Source organism: Phoenix dactylifera, chromosome 2 (assembly GCF_009389715.1).
Source record: "Phoenix dactylifera cultivar Barhee BC4 chromosome 2, palm_55x_up_171113_PBpolish2nd_filt_p, whole genome shotgun sequence".
In the NCBI taxonomy this organism is placed as follows: domain Eukaryota; kingdom Viridiplantae; phylum Streptophyta; class Magnoliopsida; order Arecales; family Arecaceae; genus Phoenix; species Phoenix dactylifera.
Genome location: NC_052393.1, coordinates 9,625,616 through 9,647,203, shown reverse-complemented (window position 1 = coordinate 9,647,203; position 21,588 = coordinate 9,625,616). Strand labels below are relative to the sequence as shown.

At 50.2% G+C, this 21,588-nt stretch overlaps 1 protein-coding gene across 1 annotated transcript; it reads right to left on the bottom strand.

Annotated features, from left to right (window-relative positions):
* Nucleotides 1-9,235: 9,235 nt before the first annotated feature.
* LOC103716553 (GATA transcription factor 2) lies at nucleotides 9,236-10,932 on the bottom strand. Its single transcript, XM_008804590.4, has 2 exons — nucleotides 10,250-10,932; nucleotides 9,236-10,151 (listed from the first exon to the last, which is right to left on the bottom strand). The coding sequence occupies exons 1-2, from the start codon at nucleotides 10,595-10,597 to the stop codon at nucleotides 9,477-9,479; spliced, it is 1,023 nt and encodes a 340-aa protein (XP_008802812.1). The 5' UTR covers nucleotides 10,598-10,932; the 3' UTR covers nucleotides 9,236-9,476.
* Nucleotides 10,933-21,588: the final 10,656 nt, after the last annotated feature.

The window sequence follows — 21,588 nt, the reverse complement described above, 5'->3', positions numbered from 1 at the left end:
CAGATAGGTAGCATGCATATTTTTCTTGTGGGTGGATGAAAAAGGGAGCAAACCTTTCCACCCAGATGGAAATGTTCAGATGCCTAAGCTAAGACTCTCCTGCAGGAAGCATTATAGGCCAGAAACCAATCAACCTAATAACTAGCCTCTAATAAAATAAGAGTGGTCTTCGAAGGAGATCATCGATGCTATTTAATACTAGGGACTCATTTGGTTTGCGGAAAGAATTTTTTTCCACTGGAATACTTTTCTGAGAAGCTAATGCATGCCTAAGTATATGACACATGGAAAAGTGGTTTTTGCATGTTTGGTTAACCATGGATAAGTGACACATTTCAAAGTGGCTTATATTTGGTTGAGTATCTATTTTTCTAATAAAGTTATATAAAATATTTGTTATGCTCTTAAAAATCTTATCCTATTTAGTAAAAGCTTAAGGCACTTTTGGGGGGAAAAAAAGATTATCCCAATTTTCAATTGGTATGAATTTTTCTTTTTCATGAAGGGCTCGTTTGGTTTGCGGAAAAAGAAGAAGAAAAAGTGTAGTCAACGGAAAAGTAAAGCATTAAAGACCTAATTTTTATTAAGGGTATAATAAGAATTATACATAACTTTTCCAAGAAAGTAGATGGTCAACCAAACATAAGCAATATAAAAATCTGTCACTTTTACATAATCAACCAAACGTGCGAAAAGTATTTTTTCAGACATCCTCTTCTTAGAAATATGCTTTTCAGAAATTATATTCCTATGAGGAAAGATGTTTTCCGTGAACCAAACGAGTTCGAAATGTAAGAATCTTAATCTACTTTCTCATCTTCTTTTTAAAAATGCCAACCAAACATGAGGCACCTCTTCTCTTTTTTTTTTTTTTCATTGACCCCACTATCCGTCCTCTTCTCGCAAACCAAACAAGTCCCAAGAGGCAAGTGAACCATCAACCTTGCCTTCATGGATCTAGGAGATTGGCTTGCGTCCTAGTGTGAAGCCATCTTAATGAATCCAAGCATGCAAAAGTTTGGAGGGCTGGGACTCCCTGCCCGTGCTTGGAAACCAGATACTGCGATCTAGGCCAAATTCCCCGACCTTTTAGGCCTCAAATCAATTCAAGACAGCAAATCGAATCCGAAAACTCTTGAAGCATATTTATATTTCATTCTTATGTGTGCATTTAATAGAATTGGGGCATCCGTTTTGATAAAGACATCTCAATAGCTCAGAGGTTGTTTTAAGGCTAGAGCAACGCTAGGCAGTGTTTTAACCAAGCACCGCAGGATATGGGCTGTCACGGGGTTAGTCAATAAAGCGGTAAGTACTCATTGAGATCACAGAAAAATTAAAAGAAAAATGTAGTCAACGAAAAAAATGAAGAAAGACTACTTGTTTGGTTGAAGTTTTTAAAAAATAGATGGAAAAGTAGCATTCTTATAGGAATAATTCTTATATTTTTGGAAAAGAAAAACTCACGAGGGACATAGAAAAGTAGTTACTTTTCTTCGGTTGGAAATTGGATTTTTTTTTTTCAAAACTATTCTTAATCAATCAAAACTCATGAATAAGATCTTTTTCTTTATTAAGAATATAATAAATATTTCGCATAACTTTCTCTAGAAGTAGATACTCAACCAAATATAAGCCATTTTGTAATATTCAACTTTTCTATAGTCAACCAAACATGCCAAAATTATTTTTTCAGGCATCATATTTTCAATAATTAGTTTTTTAGAAAAATATTTCGGCGAGAGAAATTTTTTTTTTTGCAAACCAAACAAGTCGTAAAGATTTTGCTTAAATCTTCCCTTTTAGCGGTAGCCAATTATGTGGCATAGACCCAAGCTAAGGACTGCCTAACCCGAGTCATCATGTTTATTTATCAGCTTAAGAGAGAGGGGTATAAGGATGCCATACTATGCGCCCGTCAGAACCCAAAAGCTCCGTTGCATTCTTATTTATCACCTTGATCAATACTTTGTTGCATGTTTGCTCTCGTGCATTTGTGCATTTGGGCATGTGTTCGTGAGGTCCTTGTGGCATGCATGTTCCTCGTTACAATGTTTTCATGCATGAGTACATGCATGTATAATCTGATACCATATTGAAATCATCGCTTGTTCCATAAGTTTAAGCTAAAAGAATGAAGTAGATTTATTTATATATTTTATATTTTCTTACAGATCAAATTCACTATCAGGTTCGGTATCCGTGCATACATGTCAAATTCATTGGCCTTCACCAGAATATTATAGCAATTGGCTGCCTAGAAAAGGGACAAACTTCCAACAAAATTGGATAAGCTGAATTTGGATAAAAAACACACCAGAGATCTTATTTCTATGATCACGTCACGAAGGCGGACAACATGTACCCTTCTTTCTTTCTTTTTTAATTTTGATAAGCCGGATTTATTAAACTAATTTAGAATAGATACATCCATGGAAATATAAAAAAAAAGTAAGAAAGTAATTCAGCAAGAATATATGTCAGAGTTGCTTATAAAGTAGACTAATGCGATTAGCCATAAATGACACCATCCAATCTGTAGCGATGTTAATCTCTATATAAACATGTGTGACTTCGAAAGACTGTAGACATGTTTTTATTTTATAGCAATTCTGTTAAATTGGATGAGAATTAACCTCTACTTGAAAGAGGAGGGATGGAGGAGAAAATAAAAGGAGATTTTAATATACCTGCAATGTGATACAAGACTATGTTTCTAAAAGAATTCTTCCTAGACGTGCCAAGATTGTATAATTGCTCCATTGTGTTTTAGTTGAGGCGGGTGAGAATGTGATTCGGGAATATACAAAGACAAAATTTTTCTAATTTGAGTTCCATGACATGCTGTTAAAATGGCTTGGAAATTGATATGAATTCAACCATTAATGGCAAATACATTTTCTCTACAGTATCTAATGAGTTTGCCAAGGCTATTATGGGTTTTCCATAATAGGTAAGGTTAAATCACATTTACTATAAATGTTTAATTACACGAATATAATATTTGGCAAACAAAAAAAAAATTCAGGAATAACATCCTCCTTTAATATTCTAGCATGGCTGAATGATCAGGTGATTGCTTATCAAATTTAACTCCGCTGCGGCCATAAAATTAAGGTTTTCTTCAATTACGTACTTGCTGTAATAATGTATTTGCGACACTTTCCTCCAGGCATGGTGTGGATTCCCAACTATGATTCAACGCATTCAGCTTACAACATAACCTACAACCATGCAATCGAAAAGCTGTCAACCATGAACCTCAGCAGGCCACCAAGGAATTAGCTACATGCGCAAGCAAACTACTCATCATCTCGTTTTTGATAGTGACTAAGGTGCTGAAATGCTTATCTTTGTTATAGATGCTTACTATTGCATTTGAGGTCAAATGATTCAAATGGAGAGAGAAGATTTTCTTCAACCCGCTTAGTTCGAATTTCTCAAAAGAAAACTAAAAGAAGATGAAGGAATCTTGAAAGTAGAGCTTTAAGTCATCTTTTTTTTTATTGATTTTTTAAAAAAACGAGATATATAACCTCTATTTATAATGTGAGGTCCGACCTAACACAATTTGGGTCGGATTTTTGAACCTTTTTTTTTCTAAAATAGACATCTCTAGCAGAAAAAAGCTAAATATCTTGAGGAGGTAGATTTCGACATATATATCAACTATGCTTTCTGTCGCTCTACCTGCTTTTTCTCGGATAGAGAGTTACGCCCAATCAAAGTCTTATCCAAAAAGAAAACTTTCAGTTTGACCAAACCGTTTCAAGACCTAAATGATGGAATTTTTGCCTGATTCAACCTCTTAAAATTGGCCCAAAATAGTAGATTATAGAAAAGACACCCAATTTTTTTTAAAAAAAATCAACTCAATCGAGCATGAAGTTTGGCATGCGTCTCGACTTTTTGGTATGACGGATCTCGCTTTTGAACCTTGTCCAGTCCTGCTTGTAGTGGCCAAAATATTTCACATCGAGTCTAGTGATCCTTTTGGATGTTTGTAGTGACTAAAATATTCCACATATTCTCTTGGATACTCGTAGTGGCCAAAGTGATCCATATCAAATTTGGTAATCCTCTTAAATATTCGTAGTGGTCAAAATGGTCCACATCGAGTCCGATGATCTTCCTGAATTATCAAGCCAAAGAAAAAGAAAGCTTTTTGGAAAGCTACTGATAAGATTATATATCAAAGCAGCAACAATTTCCACGCTTCTGCCCCCTCTTAGAAAAATTATTCTCTTGATTTATTCAATATTTCTCTACCAGTGCAACCATAGCAAGGATCGTGAAACAAAAAAATTTTCCACAATGGCCCTGTTTATGATCTTCAAGTCTACAACGAGCTCAGATCGGTGACCGAGGATGATCCTGTTTTTTTCCCTTTTACCAGATGACAGCAACTCTGTTTGGTTTATGTGGTAATTGACCTTTCTACATGGAAAGAATGAAAACCATTTAGAGGAAACAATGGAAGTCTTGGTCGTTTGCAACTAATTGTTTATTCCTCACAAGTAAGGCTGCAAATGGATTGGGTTGCCCCATAACCTGCTCGACCTGCTTAAACCAAACCCGACCCAACCCATGTTTGGAGGACCTGTGGGCCGGCTCGGGTCTTAAAATTGGACCTGTTCTATTTTCCGGATAAGGTCTGGGTTTAGTGAATTCAGACCCAACCTGATCCGACCCATTTAAAATTTGGATAATTTTGGATTTTCTATCCTACGACCTGATCTGACCCGATCCAAACCGAATCTGTAAAACTTTGGGCCTGTAAGGGGGCAAACAAATTCTGAAGCCATGGATGGGTTGACCCAAATCATACCCGATTTTTTTGGATTGGATCCGGGTTATACATAGACCCGACCTGACTCGAATGACCACTTGGGTTAAAAATTATAGCAATTGACCTCGACCCAACCTGACCCGATCTTCTATTGGATTGGGTCTGGGTCCAAAATTAAGACCCAAACAAAGAACTGAATTGGGTCAGGATCACTCATGACCCGACTCAACCCGACCCAGTTGCACCCCTACTCGCAAATGAGACGGTTGGAATGGTGCAAGCTTAGCACTTAAAAAATTGGTGCAATGATGGACCATAGACAACATCTTGATTTCTTTTGATCAAGATTGGCAATTTTAAAGATTTGTCATCTGAAAATTTTGATTAGTCCCGTGGATATGAGATCGCCGGACCGCGTATGTATTCTTCATGATGGAGCGGGTAATATCTCTTTTTGAGATGTTGGTGTCTTGTCCATGTTAAAGCTCAAGATAATTCAACTTTGTGCCATCATGGCAAATTCCTAGTGGTGGTAAGCTTGTTTCACCTCACCCTTTTGCCAAAGTTTTCAATTAGTCTATTCAGTCTCTCTCTCTCTTTTTTTCTTTTTGGGTGATCTCTATCCGGACTTTCCGATCATGGTTTTGTCACACGTTTCACACCTTGCTTCTTGGTGAAGTATGTTTGAGGCACGTTATCCATGATTTGTTCATATTTTGGATACATGGGGTCTAATAGATGCAAAGCGAATGGGATTTTTTTTGTCGTGGAAGGCAGGATTATATATGGTTGCAGGAGTCCGTGAACACAGGATACGAGTTGCATATTTTGCAACGTCGACATTGGTTCGTACCCTGCATGCACATATCACCAGCGGTGAGGGAGGACGGGATCAGGAGGATGCAAAATAGAAGGTTCTGCCACTTGATAGAGCTAGTATATAGGAAAGGGGGGCCAAGGAGGAATCGAGGCCAAGGGTTGGGACCTTGGACTAGTTGGTGCTTGGTGACAGCCACCAACGACGACAGGAGAAGATCACGAGGAGAGCATGATGCTGCCAAGGGTAGGGGCTACCTTAATTCTTAAACTGCCCCTTAGGGCTTGTTTGGTTTGCGGAAAAAGAAGAGGAAAAAGTGTGGTCAACAGGAAAGTAATGATATGTCTCTTGTTTGGTTGGAGTTTTCAAAGGAGAGAGAAAAAAAAGTTGTATTCCAATGAGAATATGATTTACACATTTCATCGGAAAGTCTTTCCCATGAGAAACATGGAAAAGTTACTTTCCCATGAGGCGGGAATCACTTCATTTTTACTTTTTCCTAAAAAATCCCTTCAGTATTAAAGAAGCATTAAAGAGGCATTAAAAACCTAATTTTTATTAAGGATATAATAGGAATTATGCATAACTTTCCTAGGAAAGTGGATGGCCAACAAACATAAGCACTTTGGAAATTTGTCACTTTCTCATTGTCAACCAAACATGCCAAAAATACTTTCCTAAGCATTCTCTTCCTAGGAATTTGTTTTTCAGGAATCATATTCCTACGAGGAAAAATGCTTCCCGCGAACCAAACGAGCCCTTAGACTTTGCTGCTCGGCCTTTAATTTTGACAGAAGGAATGGCGAGATAGGAGGGAACTGGGAGGGTGGTAAGGTGAGAGAAGCGTCGAGGTGCATGGAGGGGAGCAGTATCGAAGGATGGGAGGAGCAAGGATTTCAAGAGTTTGTAGGTTGCCCTATAACCGATTTGGCCATAGATCAAGCTGGGACAAGTAAGCTGCAGGATCCCTGTAGCTTGAATAGCAAGCACCCCGATGGAAATATGCAGGTTGGTCCGGTTGGCTTTTAAAATACCAATGTTAACGATGCGAGCCAAAGTAAAAAAATTAATAAGAATTTCTAGTGCTTGTGAATGCAAAGTTGGAGAGAGAGAGAGAGAGAGAGAGAGAGAGAGAGAGAGAGAGAGAGAGAGAGAGAGAGAGAGAGAGAGGGACAAAAATGAAATTGAAATTGGACGACCATGAATCTCGGTTCGGTTGGTACAATTCCTTGCCCCTTCCAATTTCGAAGAGTTTTGACCATTGCTTTGACCTCAGTCATACTAAATTACATTTATTCAAGAAGCGGGTTTGATTAGTCAAGAGCCTAGGTTCTGGCCTAGATGGGGTGAGTATAGGATGGTGGATGAGGCATAGCCCCTCCTAATCTCAACAACGATGGCACCAGCATAAAAAATAAAGTTTGATGTTGTTACTAATCAGGGTAATGGAGAAGCAAAGTTGGTCTCGATGGCCTTCAAAATGTCTTTCTATATGGCCATATTTAGTCACAGGAGTACGAGAACCATGAACTTTCCCTCTCTAAATTTCCAGAACCATGGCGGACCATTCATCAAAGCTGAGTTATCAGGAGGACCTGCCTCAAGAGATAGAGGGTGACTTAGCTAAACAAAGAACTGAAGGATCGAAATTTCAGCTTGATGCACACATAGGAATGAGCTGAGTCTGAGATCATGGAATGAAATGGGAAAGTTTCTCGTGCAATTAAGCTTGCATTGATGCATCCATCTCCAAATATAGAGCAGAGCCGTGTCTATTTTCACAAAAACAGTCTAGGACAAACGCTTGTAAAACTCTTCTGCACACGGAAAACAAAAAACGAAAAGAAAAATCTTGCTACAGTGCACTTTTTATGTAGTATTTTATTAAGATGGTAGGATGGATCTTGCTCGTTCTTTTCGAAAGTGTATTGAGGTAAATTAATAATCTATCTGGTTGTCAGCCGATTAAGGTTGCCCCAAAAGTAACCTTGGCCCAACCCCTAGCGTGGAATTTAATGGTGCCGTTGTCGTAGTCGAGATCGGCGGTGATCCCCTTGATGATGTCGTCCTCTGTCATAATCCCGTGCTCCCCTTGTCCTGGTAGAAGGGCGATGGTGTCGGACCCGTAGAGGATGGTGGCCAAGACGTGATTCCTTTAGATGCCCCTTATTGCCACTAAGGGTTGGTTCGATCGTGACGCCAAGCTAGCAGGGTTGTTAAAGGATTTGGATGAACTGCTATTCAGATTATAAAAGTCGGCCGGCGGTCACCGTGCTCGAATGGTAATGGTCCCAATACTGTTCGCTCCCAAGATGGTATTGAACCCACTATTGCCACTAAGAATTGGTCTGATCATGACACCGACTTAGCTGAGTTCCTAGAGAATTCAGGTAATTTACTGTTCATATCATAGAGGTCGGTTGAAGAACAAGCATGCCTTTAAGGTGGCAAGATGGGGTAAGATGGGGTTGCAGTGCTCGAATGGCGATGGTCCCAAGACTGATCGTTCACGAGATGGTGCTAAAAAGAGGAGATTGTGCTCGGACTTTCACTCCAATGCTGGATTTAACTTGAAATAGTAAAGACAAAAAATTGTCTTGTCAAAGAGTGTCTAGTGGAGAACCTTTGATGTCTAAGTTGGACGGATTTTCGGAAAACAACATATATGTTGTAAAAGTGGTAGATTGAAAGCACAAGAATGTAAAACAGTTCAAGAGCATTTACTTGGAGGAATGTCTAGGAATGGCTTGAATAGATGATGGTTGGTGCCTATTGCTAAGGGATTCAAGCGTATAATCATAGGTCCTGAAGATTAAGTACGGGCGAAAAATATCATGCTCCACATATCTTGTCCATGTGATAATAGAAATTGCTTGTGATTATGGCGAAGGTATCACCAAAAAAAAAGAGAAAAAATTGAAATTCAAAGGACTCTCAATGCATTTTTACGTTATCCATGTGGCGGGCTTTGATAGACTGATTGGGAGCTTTGTGAAGAGTTTTATTTGGTCCGTCTGTCACATCTATTATGGTCGGAGATAGATCACCCATCTTTTGATTAAAATTGTGGACGAAGCCAGCGAGGTTGACGTCAGAGGAGAAAAGCTGCTTAGCGTGCAGAGAGATTGAAGGCGAAGGGGACAGCAGATACGGAGAAGACGGCAAGGATGGCAACCGGAAGACTGCGGAGGAAGGGGGTGTTGGGGGCGAGCGGGAGGCAGCGCCAGCCAGTTGGGTTGAGGGGCGAGGCTGTAGGGACGGTGACGAGATCGTTGGAGAAACGAACCTTCCTCTCTATTTCCTCGTAATTTTTTTTTTACGTTGCGTACTTCTATGGGGTCGCGATATACGGTAAAAAAAATACGGATTTTGGTGAAGCATCGTAGCAAAACCCAAAGGGTCAACGGAATAACCATTACTTTTGTGCAGACAATCATCATCACCGTCATCAAAGCAAAGTTAGTGAGTGCAAGTTACGTGATCTCCGGTTGATTCCCTTCTTTTCATCCGCCCATCATCATCGCCGGGTCCTGTCACGTGACCATAATACCTTTTCGCCTTTTCCGTCCCAGCGTTGCAGGCTGCGGCATCAGCATGTCACGTGTCTCCCCATCCCTTTCCCATTAACAGCACGATCCCCACCGTCTTCCCGTCCGGATTGCATTTGTAACGCAGGACGAGATAACAACCCAAATATTTTTTTAAAAAAAACTAAGAGAGAAATATTTTGGGAAAAAACAGAAAAATATTGAGAAATCCCAACCGTCTAATATATGGAGCAGAAATCGGACAATTTATAGAAACAGGAAATTAGGAGAAAAATTAATTTCAGATAGGAAGGAGTAGAGGCATCGGCGGCAGCGGCGAGGGTTAGCAGACGCCGTAGTCGGGGAAAAGGAGCTCCGGTCGCTGGCCTTGGGCGGCGGTGGTGGAGGCGGCAGCGATGGAGGAGGAATTGTCGTGGTGGAGAAGGAGGAGCTCCTTCTGGCGGCGGAGCTCCATGACCTTGCGATGGGAGTTGGAGTGCTGGGTGAGGACGAAGGTGGGGCTGGCCGCCGGCCGGTACTCCGGCACGAGCCGGCCGGACTTGTACCGCACCCCGCACGCGTTGCACAGTGTCTTCGGTCCCAGCGGCCCCGTCCGCCACTGCGGCGTCTTCTCCGACGCGCAGTGCGTGCACCGTCGCACCCCGCCCTCCACCCTGCCCTCCCCGACCCCCTTCTTTCCCCTCCCGTTACTATCATTGTTATTACTGCCGGCGCTAGACTTCGGCTTCGACGGCGGGAAATCGGACGACGACGACGACGACGACGGCGAGGACTGGGACGGCGGGGGTAGGGAGGACCATGTGGCGGCGGCGGCGAAGCCTGTGGGGGCCCGGGAACGCTTGCTTCTGGCGCCCCGCCCGGGAACGGAGGGCTCCGCCCGGAGGTGCGCATCCCCAGCGGGGGCGGCGATGCCGCTGACGGCGGTTGGGTAGGGGATGTCGGAGAATGAATCCTCCACGAACTTGGACAGCCATTCGAGCTCCGCCGCCTCCTCGCTCTACAATTTAATCCCAAAATTAGAATGGAAAAAACAATCCAACTGCTTAAATTAATTAATTAGGTTTTGTTTTTTAAGGTGGGAGGGGGGATGCTTACGGGAATGTAGATGTCGTTGGGGAAGGAGGAGGAGGTGTCGTGGTGGGTCTGGAAAATGGAGGAGGAGGAGGTGTCGCCGAAGAAAGGGTGGGTGGCGGCGGTGATGGCTGATGACTGCTCGTGCGTGGGGAGGAGATGGGCCTCGGCGGAAGGGAAGAGGTCGTGGTTGGAGAAGTCGAGGAGGTCGTCAATGTGGAGGGTGTCGGTGGAGGGAAGTCCGTAGAGGTACGCCGGAGAAGCACTAGCGGTAAGCGGTGCAGCAGCAGCTGAAGCAGCAGAAAACGTGGCCCCCATTCCCATCCCCATTCCAAAATCCATTCCCATTCCAATCTCCCACTCGGGTGCCATTGCAAAGGAAGGAATGAAGGTGGCGTCTCTGTGTTTCAGGTTCCTTCCTTTCTTTTTCTAGTGGAGTGGAGGTGGGAGTGAGTGGGAGAGAAATAGTGGGATATGGGAAGGTGGTAGGGGTCAATCAATGACTCATTTCCAGTTTGCTTGCTTGTGATAATAGAGGCAATAATAATAACGATGGGGTAACATGAATAATAATCAATGATAACGGGAGCAATGAAGCAGCAGCACTAGCCAACACCAACCTGCCTCATGCGCTGCGTCCATCCTCAACCCCATCCTACTCCTGTTCCACCATCCCCCAACCTTCCTCTCTCCTTCCGCTTTAAAAGTCCCGTTGCTTTCACTCTTCTTCTCTCCTTCCGCTTTAAAAGTCCCGTTGCTTTCACCCTCTCTCTCTCTCCTCTTGTCTTGCATAAATTTTACGCTCTTGCATGTGAGTTCGCTGTTTCTTTACGGCCTGTATCTTTTAAAAATAATATGTAAGGCCGGAACTGGGTAACGGAATCTGACAGTATAGCAGTTCCGAGGAGAAGTCTACATATTTCATGTGGCTTCTGTACGTGATAAATGGTAGCCAAAAGTAACCTCAGCGTCATTTCACGCTCGTCTAGCTCCTTTGCTGGATGTAGGATGTTCCCTCTCTCTTCCAATAAGCAACAAGTGCCCTCTCGTTTCTAGTACTATATAATTAAATGAATGGAAGCGAGTGCTTTTGTAATGCTATCCAAACTCCTTCGCGAGTCAGCTGCCGGTATACCAGCGATGCTGCTCCTTACACCATGCGAGCAACGATGAACAGTTTGTTCCGAAACATCTATCGGTTTTGTATGCTGATGTGTCAAAATGCTGTTGGCCAGGATATGGGTCCTCTCTGAAGGCCACCGGGCCCCGCCTCGTGGTGCTGTCCCAAAGGCAAAAGGAGATTGGTCCACTTCTGTACGGGGACCACGCTGCCATGTCGTGCAGCGTGGTTGTTACGGCGGGTAAGGGCTACTGACGGAATGACAGTCGGGCTGCGTGGGGACCGCCAGCGCGCTCCCCCCGTCGTCCCGTTTACTTTTCCCGTTCACCGTTCCCGGCCTCCCCGTCATCCCGAGCCAACTGGATACCGTTGAGACGTCTCTCACATAAGATAGGCTCCACCGATCGTACGGCATAAATTGCCCCCTCGGCCCGGTTCTACGACGGCGATGGTAGCGCTACGGGGACGCCGCTCTCCGTCACCTCCACCAAGTGCCACGCACGCGAGTGACCGTACGGAATATTCCGGTCCGACGTGCCCTCTAGGCGATCCCCAGTCGTTGACGAAGCAGCGGCCGCCAGCTGTACTCGCCACGCCACCCTGTACTGCCCGGGAACGCACATAATGTATGAAAATTTTAAAAGAACCGGAAGCGGAAAAATCCTCGGCCGTTGGGAAAGGGAATCCAATGGCGATCGATCACGTGATGAAGGGGGAGGGATGCTTAAGGGTGGGACCCACAGGTGGCGCGCCTGTGTGCGAGGAGGCGGGTGGTGGGGCGTTGCCGTATGGCAAGAGGGCAGGGCCTGCCGGGGGGCGCACCCCGGAAAGGAAAAGAAGGAGCATCGATTCACGTGACGGCAATTGGGATCCCGAGGCGGAATCCCAACCCAACCACATCGCGCCCCCGCCCCCCTCCCCCCCCCCGCCCCGGGGGGCACGTGGCTCCTCGTGCTCATAATTAACCCCCCACTCCAGGGACTCGAAATTCTATATTAGGCCACGGACATGCACCATGAAGTAACGGGTTAAGAATTCCGCGAGTCAGGTTACGCCGGAACGAGGGGTAGGCGCCGGTCAGAAACTTGGAGGGCGTCTTTAGGGGGATAACGTGGCGGTTTTGCTTTCTAGAAAAGAAAAAATTGCCCGTCACTCGCTGAGCTAGGGTGGTGTACTGCCATCGCGCTCTTTGAATGCACGTGTCGGTCGGAATGGGGTGGGGGAGCTGCCGACGCAAGGGCGGCCCCGCCTGGCGACTCCGCCACGCGACACGGGGCCGAGGTCACGTGGCTTGCGTCACGCGACGCATGCCGCCGAAGACAGAGGACCAGCTGCAGCTGAGCAGGCCGGTGAATGTGGGGATCCACGTGTCGCAGATGGTAGCCTACACGTGTCAAAAAAGAAGTGGGTGTGGATGGACCACTCGTCCCGCACCTCAGCTACTGTGGGGCGTACGGGTGCCTCGGCTTTTCTTGCCTCGGACTCTCGCTCTCAGCTCGTGAAAAATATTACTTTCTTTTGCTCCAATTTGTGTTGTTCGTGCCGCATTCCTCTATTTTGGAAAGGGGTGAGGGACAATAGCCAATAGGGGAGACCATCTTGGGTGCATCGGCCTCTCCCATCTTCCCTGGCATTAGTGTGTCAAGATTTGTTGCGGGATTTTCATCCCGGCAACAGCCTTAGTCCCAACCGAGCCGAGCAGAAAGAGACCGCGTCCCCCACGAGGTATTGTCCGCTTTGGGCGCTCCGGTCCGCGCGTCCAGCGCTGACGGAGGGAGACGTTTCCGGCCCGCGCGTCCAGCGCTGACGGAGGGAGACGTTTCCGGCCCGCGCGTCCAGCGCTGACGGGGGAATTGCCCTCACGGTTTTGTCCCACAAAAGGGCCCTCGTGAGGAAAGGATTTCCACCCCCCATTTAAGGCACAGAACCTTTCCGCTACTAGCCGATGTGGGACTAAATTCGGGTGCACCCCCCCCACAACATAGCCCCCCTAGCGGGAAGGTTCCTGTGGCGCCTCCCAGTCCTAGGGGGTAGTCTGCGGCAAGGGGCGCGGCCCTTTCTCTAGCGCCAATCTGTTGCGGGATTTTCACCCCGGCAACAGCCTTAGTCCCAACCGAGCCGAGCAGAAAGAGACCGCGTCCCCCACGAGGTATTGTCCGCTTTGGGCGCTCCGGTCCGCGCGTCCAGCGCTGACGGAGGGAGACGTTTCCGGCCCGCGCGTCCAGCGCTGACGGGGGGATTGCCCTCACGGTTTTGTCCCACAAAAGGGCCCTCGTGAGGAAAGGATTTCCACCCCCCATTTAAGGCACAGAACCTTTCCGCTACTAGCCGATGTGGGACTAAATTCGGGTGCACCCCCCCCACAGTTGGCGCTAGAGGAAGGGCCCGAGTAGCAGTCATGAAGTTGAGAAGTAAGGGAACCTCTAACGTCTCCCGGCGTCCCCCGCAAAGTCCTGGACACTCCGTCCAGAATTCTCCAACTCCGGCTGACCCAGCTCCTCAGGTCCAGCCGGAACAGTTCAATGCCCTGGCACAGCAAGTCCAGGCCCTGGCCGCCGCCGTTCAGGGCCTGCGGCGCGTGGAGGCTTTACCGGCACTTCCCCCGCAGGCCCAGGCCCCGCCGGAGTGTCTCCCCGACGGCCCGGTTCTCCCCAGCCAAAATTTGCATGGCTCCTCCAGAGCCAACAATGGAGAACGAGCTTCTCCCCGGAGAGAGTTACCGGGAGAAGGTTTCGACCGGAGACCCCAACTTTCTGAGGCGGAGTCAGCCCCGGATCACCGTGAGCTGGCGCAAACCACAGCGACAATCCCACGGGTGGGGGAGCTCGACCGAAAAGTCGAGCATCTGGAGCGCCAGATTGCGGCACTCCACAGCAAGAAGGCAAGACAGGAAGGGGACTTTGAGTTCACTACCAAGTCCCCCTTCTCCCGCCAGATCGAGGACGAGCCAGTTCCCGCGAGGTTCAAAATGCCTCAGGTGGAGCCCTACAGCGGAATCACCGACCCCCTCGACCACTTGGAGAGTTATCGGGCCCTCATGGCCCTACAAGAGTCCTCGGAGGCCATATTCTGCAAGGCCTTCCCAGCAACCCTCCGAGGGACCGCTCGGCTTTGGTTCTCTGGTCTGAAGCCGAACACGGTGTCCTCTTTTGAGCAGCTCGGCAGGCAGTTCGCCACCAACTTTGCTGCCAGCCGGCGCCAGCGACGGACATCAGACTCCCTCCTGGACATCAAGCAGAAGGAGGGGGAATCCCTCAAAGAGTACCTGGACCGCTTTACCGCCGCCACATGGGAGATTCGCGAGCTAGACCAGTCGATAGCCATGTCGGCTCTGAAGACTGGGGTCCGCTCCTACCGATTCCTCTTCTCCATCGAGAAGAGCTTCCCGGCCGACTTCACCGAAATGCTGGCCCGAGCCCGGAAGTATGCCAAGGCCGAGGAGGCAGTCGCCTCCAGGCGGGGGGCAATCGAGCCCACCTCGAAGAAGCGGAAGAAGCGCCGCGAGGAGCGCGGTCGACAAAGGAGCCGGTCTCCCCGCCGAGAGAAGAGTTTCCCCAGACTGAGGAGCCCGCCCCGTCAGCAGGGGCGACCTCAGCAGAGGACACCTCCTCGTCCGAGGTCTCCACCACGGCCCCGGACGTACCAGGCGAGGTACGAGAACTATACACCCGTCAATGCTCCTCGGGCCGAGATCCTGATGGAAATTGAGGGTCGGGACTTCTTCCGACCCCCGCCTCCTATGCGAGACACGGGATTTCCCCGAAATTCCAGGAAGTACTGCCGCTTCCACCGAGATCGCGGGCACGACACGGAGGACTGCTTCCAACTCCGGGACGAGATAGAAGCGCTCATCAGACGGGGAGTACTCAACCGGTTCGTGAGGAACCGACATGAGGAAAGGAGGCCGGCGGAGAATGTCGCACCAACCGAAAATCCTGGCGGCAACAGGCCTATCGCCGGCACCATCAACATGATTGGGCGGACCTCGGCAGGAACAGCCGCCCAGGGAGCACCCCCGAAGCGCCCACGCACTGATGAAGTCATCTCGTTCTCGGACGAGGACTTAGAAGGGGTCGAGACCCCTCACGATGACGCTGTGGTCATCTCAATGATTGTAAATAGGTTTGATGTAAAGCGTGTCCTAGTTGACAATGGAAGCTCAGCCAACATTTTGTACTACCATGCCTACCAAAAAATGGGTTTGACAGAAGGACACCTCCGGAGAATCAATGCCCCGCTGGTCGGGTTTACCGGAGATGCGGTCCCGGTTGAAGGTGAGGCTAGCTTCCTTGTCACAGTTGGCCTCGCCCCCCGGGAGAGCACTGTGAGGACGGACTTCCTGGTGGTCCGTCTGCCCTCGGTCTACAACGCCATCCTTGGGCGCCCAGGGTTAAACGCCCTTCGAGCCGTGGTTTCAACTTGCCATTTGCTCATGCGGTTCCCCACCGGCCAAGGAGTGGGCGAGTTCCGCGGAGACCAACTGGTCGCCAAGCAATGCTACATGGCGGCCCACACAGTAAAGCAACCAGCCGAGGCACCAGACCGCCCGATGGGCCCTTCACTGCCCATAGAAACCCTCGATGCGAGGGACACCCTCTGGAAGAAGCAAGTAGAGCCCGGTGAGCTCCTTATTCAAATCCCACTACAAGAAAATTTTTCCGAGCTAACCGTGCAGGTTGGCTCCGGCCTCGGCGCCCATGAGAGGAATCACCTCGTCAGCTTCCTGCGGGACAACGCTGACGTCTTCGCCTGGTCGCCCGCGGACGTGCCAGGAATTGACCCCGAAGTCATGGTCCACCGACTCCAGGTGAGGCCAACCAGCAGGCCTGTAAAGCAGAAGAAAAGAGGCTCCGCCCCTGAGCGACAACGAGCTGCGGCCGAGGAGGTGGACAAACTCCTCGGAGCCGGCCTCATCCGGGAGGTCTCCTACCCGGATTGGCTCGCCAATGTAGTCCTCGTAAAGAAGGCCAACGGAAAATGGCGTATGTGCGTGGACTACACCGACCTGAACAAGGCCTGCCCAAAAGACAGCTTCCCTCTCCCGAGCATCGACCAGCTCGTCGACTCCACTTCAGGACACCAACTGCTAACTTTTATGGACGCCTTTTCAGGATACAACCAAATCCGAATGGCGCCAGAAGACGAGGAGAAGACGGCCTTCATCACCGATAAGGGCACCTACTGCTACAAGGTGATGCCCTTTGGCCTGAAAAATGCTGGGGCCACCTATCAGAGACTGGTCAGCCAAATCTTTAAAGACCAGATCGGCCGGAACATGGAAGTCTATGTGGACGACATGCTGGTAAAGAGCCAAGCGGCAGAACACCACATAGCCGACCTCAGCGAGACGTTCGCCAAGCTCAGAAAATACCAAATGAAACTCAATCCGGCGAAGTGCGCGTTCGGAGTCACCTCGGGCAAGTTCCTGGGTTTCATAGTGACCCAACGCGGAATTGAAGCCAACCCGGAGAAAATCCGGGCACTGCAAGAGATGTCGCCTCCAAAGACAGTTAAGGAGGTGCAGCGGCTCGCGGGGCGGGTAGCCGCCCTGGGAAGGTTTGTTTCTCGATCAGCCGAGCGTTGCCTCCCCTTCTTCAAGAGCCTCAAACGGCCGAAAGACTTCCGGTGGACAGAAGAATGCCAGCAAGCCTTTGAAGAGCTTCGGAGCCTTCTGGCCTCTCCCCCGCTGCTCACCAAGCCCCAGAAGGGCGAAATTCTTTACTTATATCTGGCCGTCTCCCCAGCTGCAGTAAGCTCGGTCCTCGTCTGGGAAGAAGACAAGCTCCAAAAGCCGGTCTATTACACCAGCCAGGTTCTCAGGGATGCTGAGACCCGATATTCTAAACTTGAGAAGACCATCTTCGCTCTCATCATCTCGGCTCGGAGACTCAGGCCTTACTTCCAAGCCCACACGATAGCTATATTAACCGACCAGCCTATGAAGCAGATATTGCAGAGGTCGGATCGTGCGGGGAGGATCGCCAAATGGGCGGTCGAGCTCGGGGAATTCGACCTAGAATATCGGCCCAGGCCGGCTATCAAAGCTCAGATACTCGCCGACTTCATCGTGGGGTGCACCCTTCCGGACGACCCCGAGCCGCCATCTGAGTCCGTGGAGGAGACCCCGAAACAGCCATGGGTCCTGCACTCGGATGGGTCTTCGACCCCGGGGGCAGCGGGGCCGGACTTATCCTCACCAGTCCAGATGGAGTGGTGGCCGAGCAAGCTCTGCGCCTCGAGTTCCCGGCCTCGAACAATGAGGCCGAGTATGAGGCTCTCATCGCCGGGCTCAAGCTGGCGAAAGAACTAAAAGTGGGAGACCTGACGGCCTTTAGCGACTCCCAGCTGGTGGTGAACCAGGTCCAAGGAGATTTTGAAGCTAAAGAGCCATCCATGCAAAAGTATCTCCAAAAGGTGCGGGAACTCACATCTGCCCTGAATTCTTTCAATATTCAGTATATTTCCAGAGCGGAAAACCTCAGGGCAGACCAGCTATCCAAACTGGCCACCTCCCGCATGAGCGAGCTTCCCAAGGGAACAGCGCTCGAGTATCTTCGGGTCCCCAGCACGGAGGAACCCGAGCCCACTATGTGCATCGACTCCGAGCCAAGCTGGATCGACGGGCTCGTCTGCTATCTTCAGGACGGAGCTCTACCTCATGATGAGACGGAGGCTCACCGAATCAAGCGCCAGGCTCCCCGGTATGTCTTGTACGAGAATAAACTCTATCGACAATCATTTACTTCTCCCCTTCTCAGATGCCTCCGCCCCTCCGAGGCGGACTACGCCCTCCGAGAGGTCCATGAAGGGATCTGCGGAAATCACCTGGGGGGTCGAGCCTTGGCCCATAAGATTCTGCGGCAGGGATACTACTGGCCCACACTCCAGAAGGACGCAACGGATTTCGTCCGCAAGTGCGATCGGTGCCAACGAAACGCCAATATCCAGCGCCGACCTTCAGCTCTGCTGACCTCTATCATCGCCCCCTGGCCGTTTGCCCAATGGGGGATCGACATCCTGGGGCCCTTTCCCCTGGCCACCGGACAGAGAAAGTTCCTGGTCGTCTCCATCGACTACTTCACCAAATGGGTCGAGGCCGAACCTGTTGCCCGGATCACCGAGCAAAAGATGCGGGACTTCGTGTGGAAGTCTATAATCTGCCGATTCGGACTACCCCGTATCCTTATATCTGACAATGGTCGACAATTTGACAATGTTCATTTCAGGGAGTTTTGCTCTGAGCTCGGCATTGATCATCGCTTCACCTCGGTTGCCCATCCCCAGACAAACGGGAAAACTGAGGTAACTAACCGAACTATTTTGCAGGGACTCAAAGCTAGGCTTGATCGGTCCAAAGGACAGTGGGTCGAGGACTTGTACAATGTCCTTTGGGCGTACCGGACCACGTTCCGACTGCCCACGGGAGAGACCCCCTTCAACCTAGCATACGGCACTGAGGCCGTCATCCCATTGGAGATCGGCTTGCCTTCTCTGAGGGTGGAGCATTACGACCCCGATACCAATTCCTCCCAGCTCAGGAGCAATTTGGACCTCGTCGAAGAGACAAGAGAGGTCGCCCGGGTGCGCATGGCGAGATATCAACAGCGAACGGCCCAATACTACAACTCCAGAGTTAAGCCCAAGCTCTTCAAAGTAGGGGACCTCGTCCTCAGGAAAGCCGAGGCTTCTCAACCAACCGAGCAAGGAAAGCTCGCCCCAAACTGGGAAGGACCGTATCAAATCGCCCGGGTACAACGGCCAGGGGCGTACAAATTGAAGTCCCTGGAAGGGACTCTGATCCCACGAAACTGGAACTCCGAGAATTTACGAATGTACTACCAGTGAAACCCCAAGGGGTTCAAGATAATCAGGATAATGGACTCAGCTCCTTTTTCTGCAAATATTTCTCTCATTTTGATGACTGTAATCCTCTTCTAATATTGGGTCGTCTGTGATCCTCAGATCCCCCGGCCAAAATCGGGATGCCTCGAGGCTCGACCGTAGAGTCCCAAACTCCCTCGACCTCGGAAAGAATCGCAGGACGGTGAAACGTCGACTGGTGCAAGATTCCTCGACTAAGGTCGAGATGCCCCGAGTGTCGACAGTGCGTGCCCAGACCCCTCGACACTTCGGGAAGACGGGGTAGTACCTTCGCAGTCCCCCGTGGCGCTCGACACCAACAATGGGGTAGTACCTTCGCGGCCCCCCGTAGCGCCTCCTCGACTAAGGTCGGGATGCCCCGAGGGTCGACCGTAGAGAACCAGACTCCCTCAACCTCGGGAAGGCGCCGTGAGGGGTGGAAAGGGTGGCTCCATCCGGGGCGCCACAAAGTGGACCCCCGGGAGCGGTCGACGATCCCCGATCCCCGAAGCGAGCGATCCCTCGACTAAGGTCGGGATGCCCCGAGGGTCGACCGTAGAGAACCAGACTCCCTCGACCTCGGGAAGCGTCGCCGGTCGGTAGAGCGTGCCCAGACCAGCCGACCTGACGAACGATCCCTCGACTAAGGTCGGGATGCCCCGAGGGTCGACCGTAGAGAACCAGACTCCCTCGACCTCGGAAAGGCGCCGTGAGGGGTGGAAAGGGTGGCTCCACCGGGGCGCCACAAAGTGGACCCCCGGGAGCGGTCGACGATCCCCGATCCCCGAAGCGAGCGATCCCTCGACTAAGGTCGGGATGCCCCGAGGGTCGACCGTAGAGAACCAGACTCCCTCGACCTCGGGAAGCGTCGCCGGTCGGTAGAGCGTGCCCAGACCAGCCGACCTGACGAACGATCCCTCGACTAAGGTCGGGATGCCCCGAGGGTCGACCGTAGAGAACCAGACTCCCTCGACCTCGGGAAGGCGCCGTAAGGGGTGGAAAGGGTGGCTCCACCCGGGGCGCCACAAAGTGGACCCCCGAGAGCGGTCGACGATCCCCGATCCCCGAAGCGAGCGATCCCTCGACTAAGATCGGGATGCCCCGAGGGTCGACCGTAGAGAACCAGACTCCCTCGACCTCGGGAAGCGTCGCCGGTCGGTAGAGCGTGCCCAGACCAGCCGACCTGACGAACGATCCCTCGACTAAGGTCGGGATGCCCCGAGGGTCGACCGTAGAGAACCAGACTCCCTCGACCTCGGGAAGGCGCCGTGAGGGGTGGAAAGGGTGGCTCCACCCGGGGCGCCACAAAGTGGACCCCCAGGAGCGGTCGACGATCCCCGATGCCCGAAGCGAGCGATCCCTCGACTAAGGTCGGGATGCCCCGAGGATCGACCCTAGAGAACCAGACTCCCTCGACCTCGGGAAGCGTCGCCGGTCGGTAGAGCGTGCCTAGACCAGCCGACCTGACGAACGATCCCTCGACTAAGGTCGGGATGCCCCGAGGGTCGACCGTAGAGAACCAGACTCCCTCGACCTCGGGAGGTATCACAGGTCAGCAAAGCGTCCACGAACCCGCCGACCTGATGTGAGATCCCTCGACCAAGGTTGAGGCGCTCCGAGGTCCGACCATAGGGTCTTAAGCCCCCTCGATCTCAAAAAGGGCTGCAAATCAACAGAGCCTCCCCAGATCCTCTCAACTCCGGCAGGAGTCGCCGGGTCCATGGGAAGCCCGAGCCCCTTTTATAAGTCAAAAATGACTCCGGAAGTCGATGAGGAAGGGAAGCGACCTACTCCACCATGCGAAGCATGACCCCGAGAATGCAAGAGGTACACCCAACTAGACGCCCTCCTTGTCAAATTTTATCTACATATTGCCGATCTCGTCCAATGTTGGAGTCTTATTTTGCCCCAAAGCCGGGCTTCTTCGCTGGGTCGGCTTAAGACCGACCTCCCAACCTCATTATGCCTGCTCTGTTCGTCAAGTCTCCGTAATCCGTACTAAGGCTTCATAAAGTAGGGCCCAACTCGGCTATTCTAAGTAAACTCCGACGTCCAGCTGGGAAAGTGGTCCCGACCACGAATGTACCAGCCAAGCACAGGTACCAAGGCGATCTTTGGGAATCCCAGCCTTGTTCACCGAAATCTCGGCAGGGTCCGAGGACGATAACTATGAAAACCTTCGGCAATAACTTGTTTATTAGCCCGCGCTCCCTATGAGAGGTCCGGAGTTGAGTTCGGAAACCCGACTAAACTCTCCGAATAGCGGCACGAATAGACCCATTCCGGTCCCACTTGAAGGGCTAAGGCCCGACCTCGGTGCCTTAAGATTTTTCTAAAGGCCAAACGTGGCAACTCCCACGACTCTAAGATCCGAGTCATAGGA

Coding starts and splice junctions, on each gene's coding strand:
- LOC103716553 (XM_008804590.4), bottom strand. CDS start 10,597: ATGGCACCCGAGTGGGAGATTGGAATGGGAATGGATTTTGGAATGGGG. Junction 10,152..10,249: donor CCAACGACATCTACATTCCC/GTAAGCATCCCC, acceptor ATTAAATTGTAG/AGCGAGGAGGCGGCGGAGCT.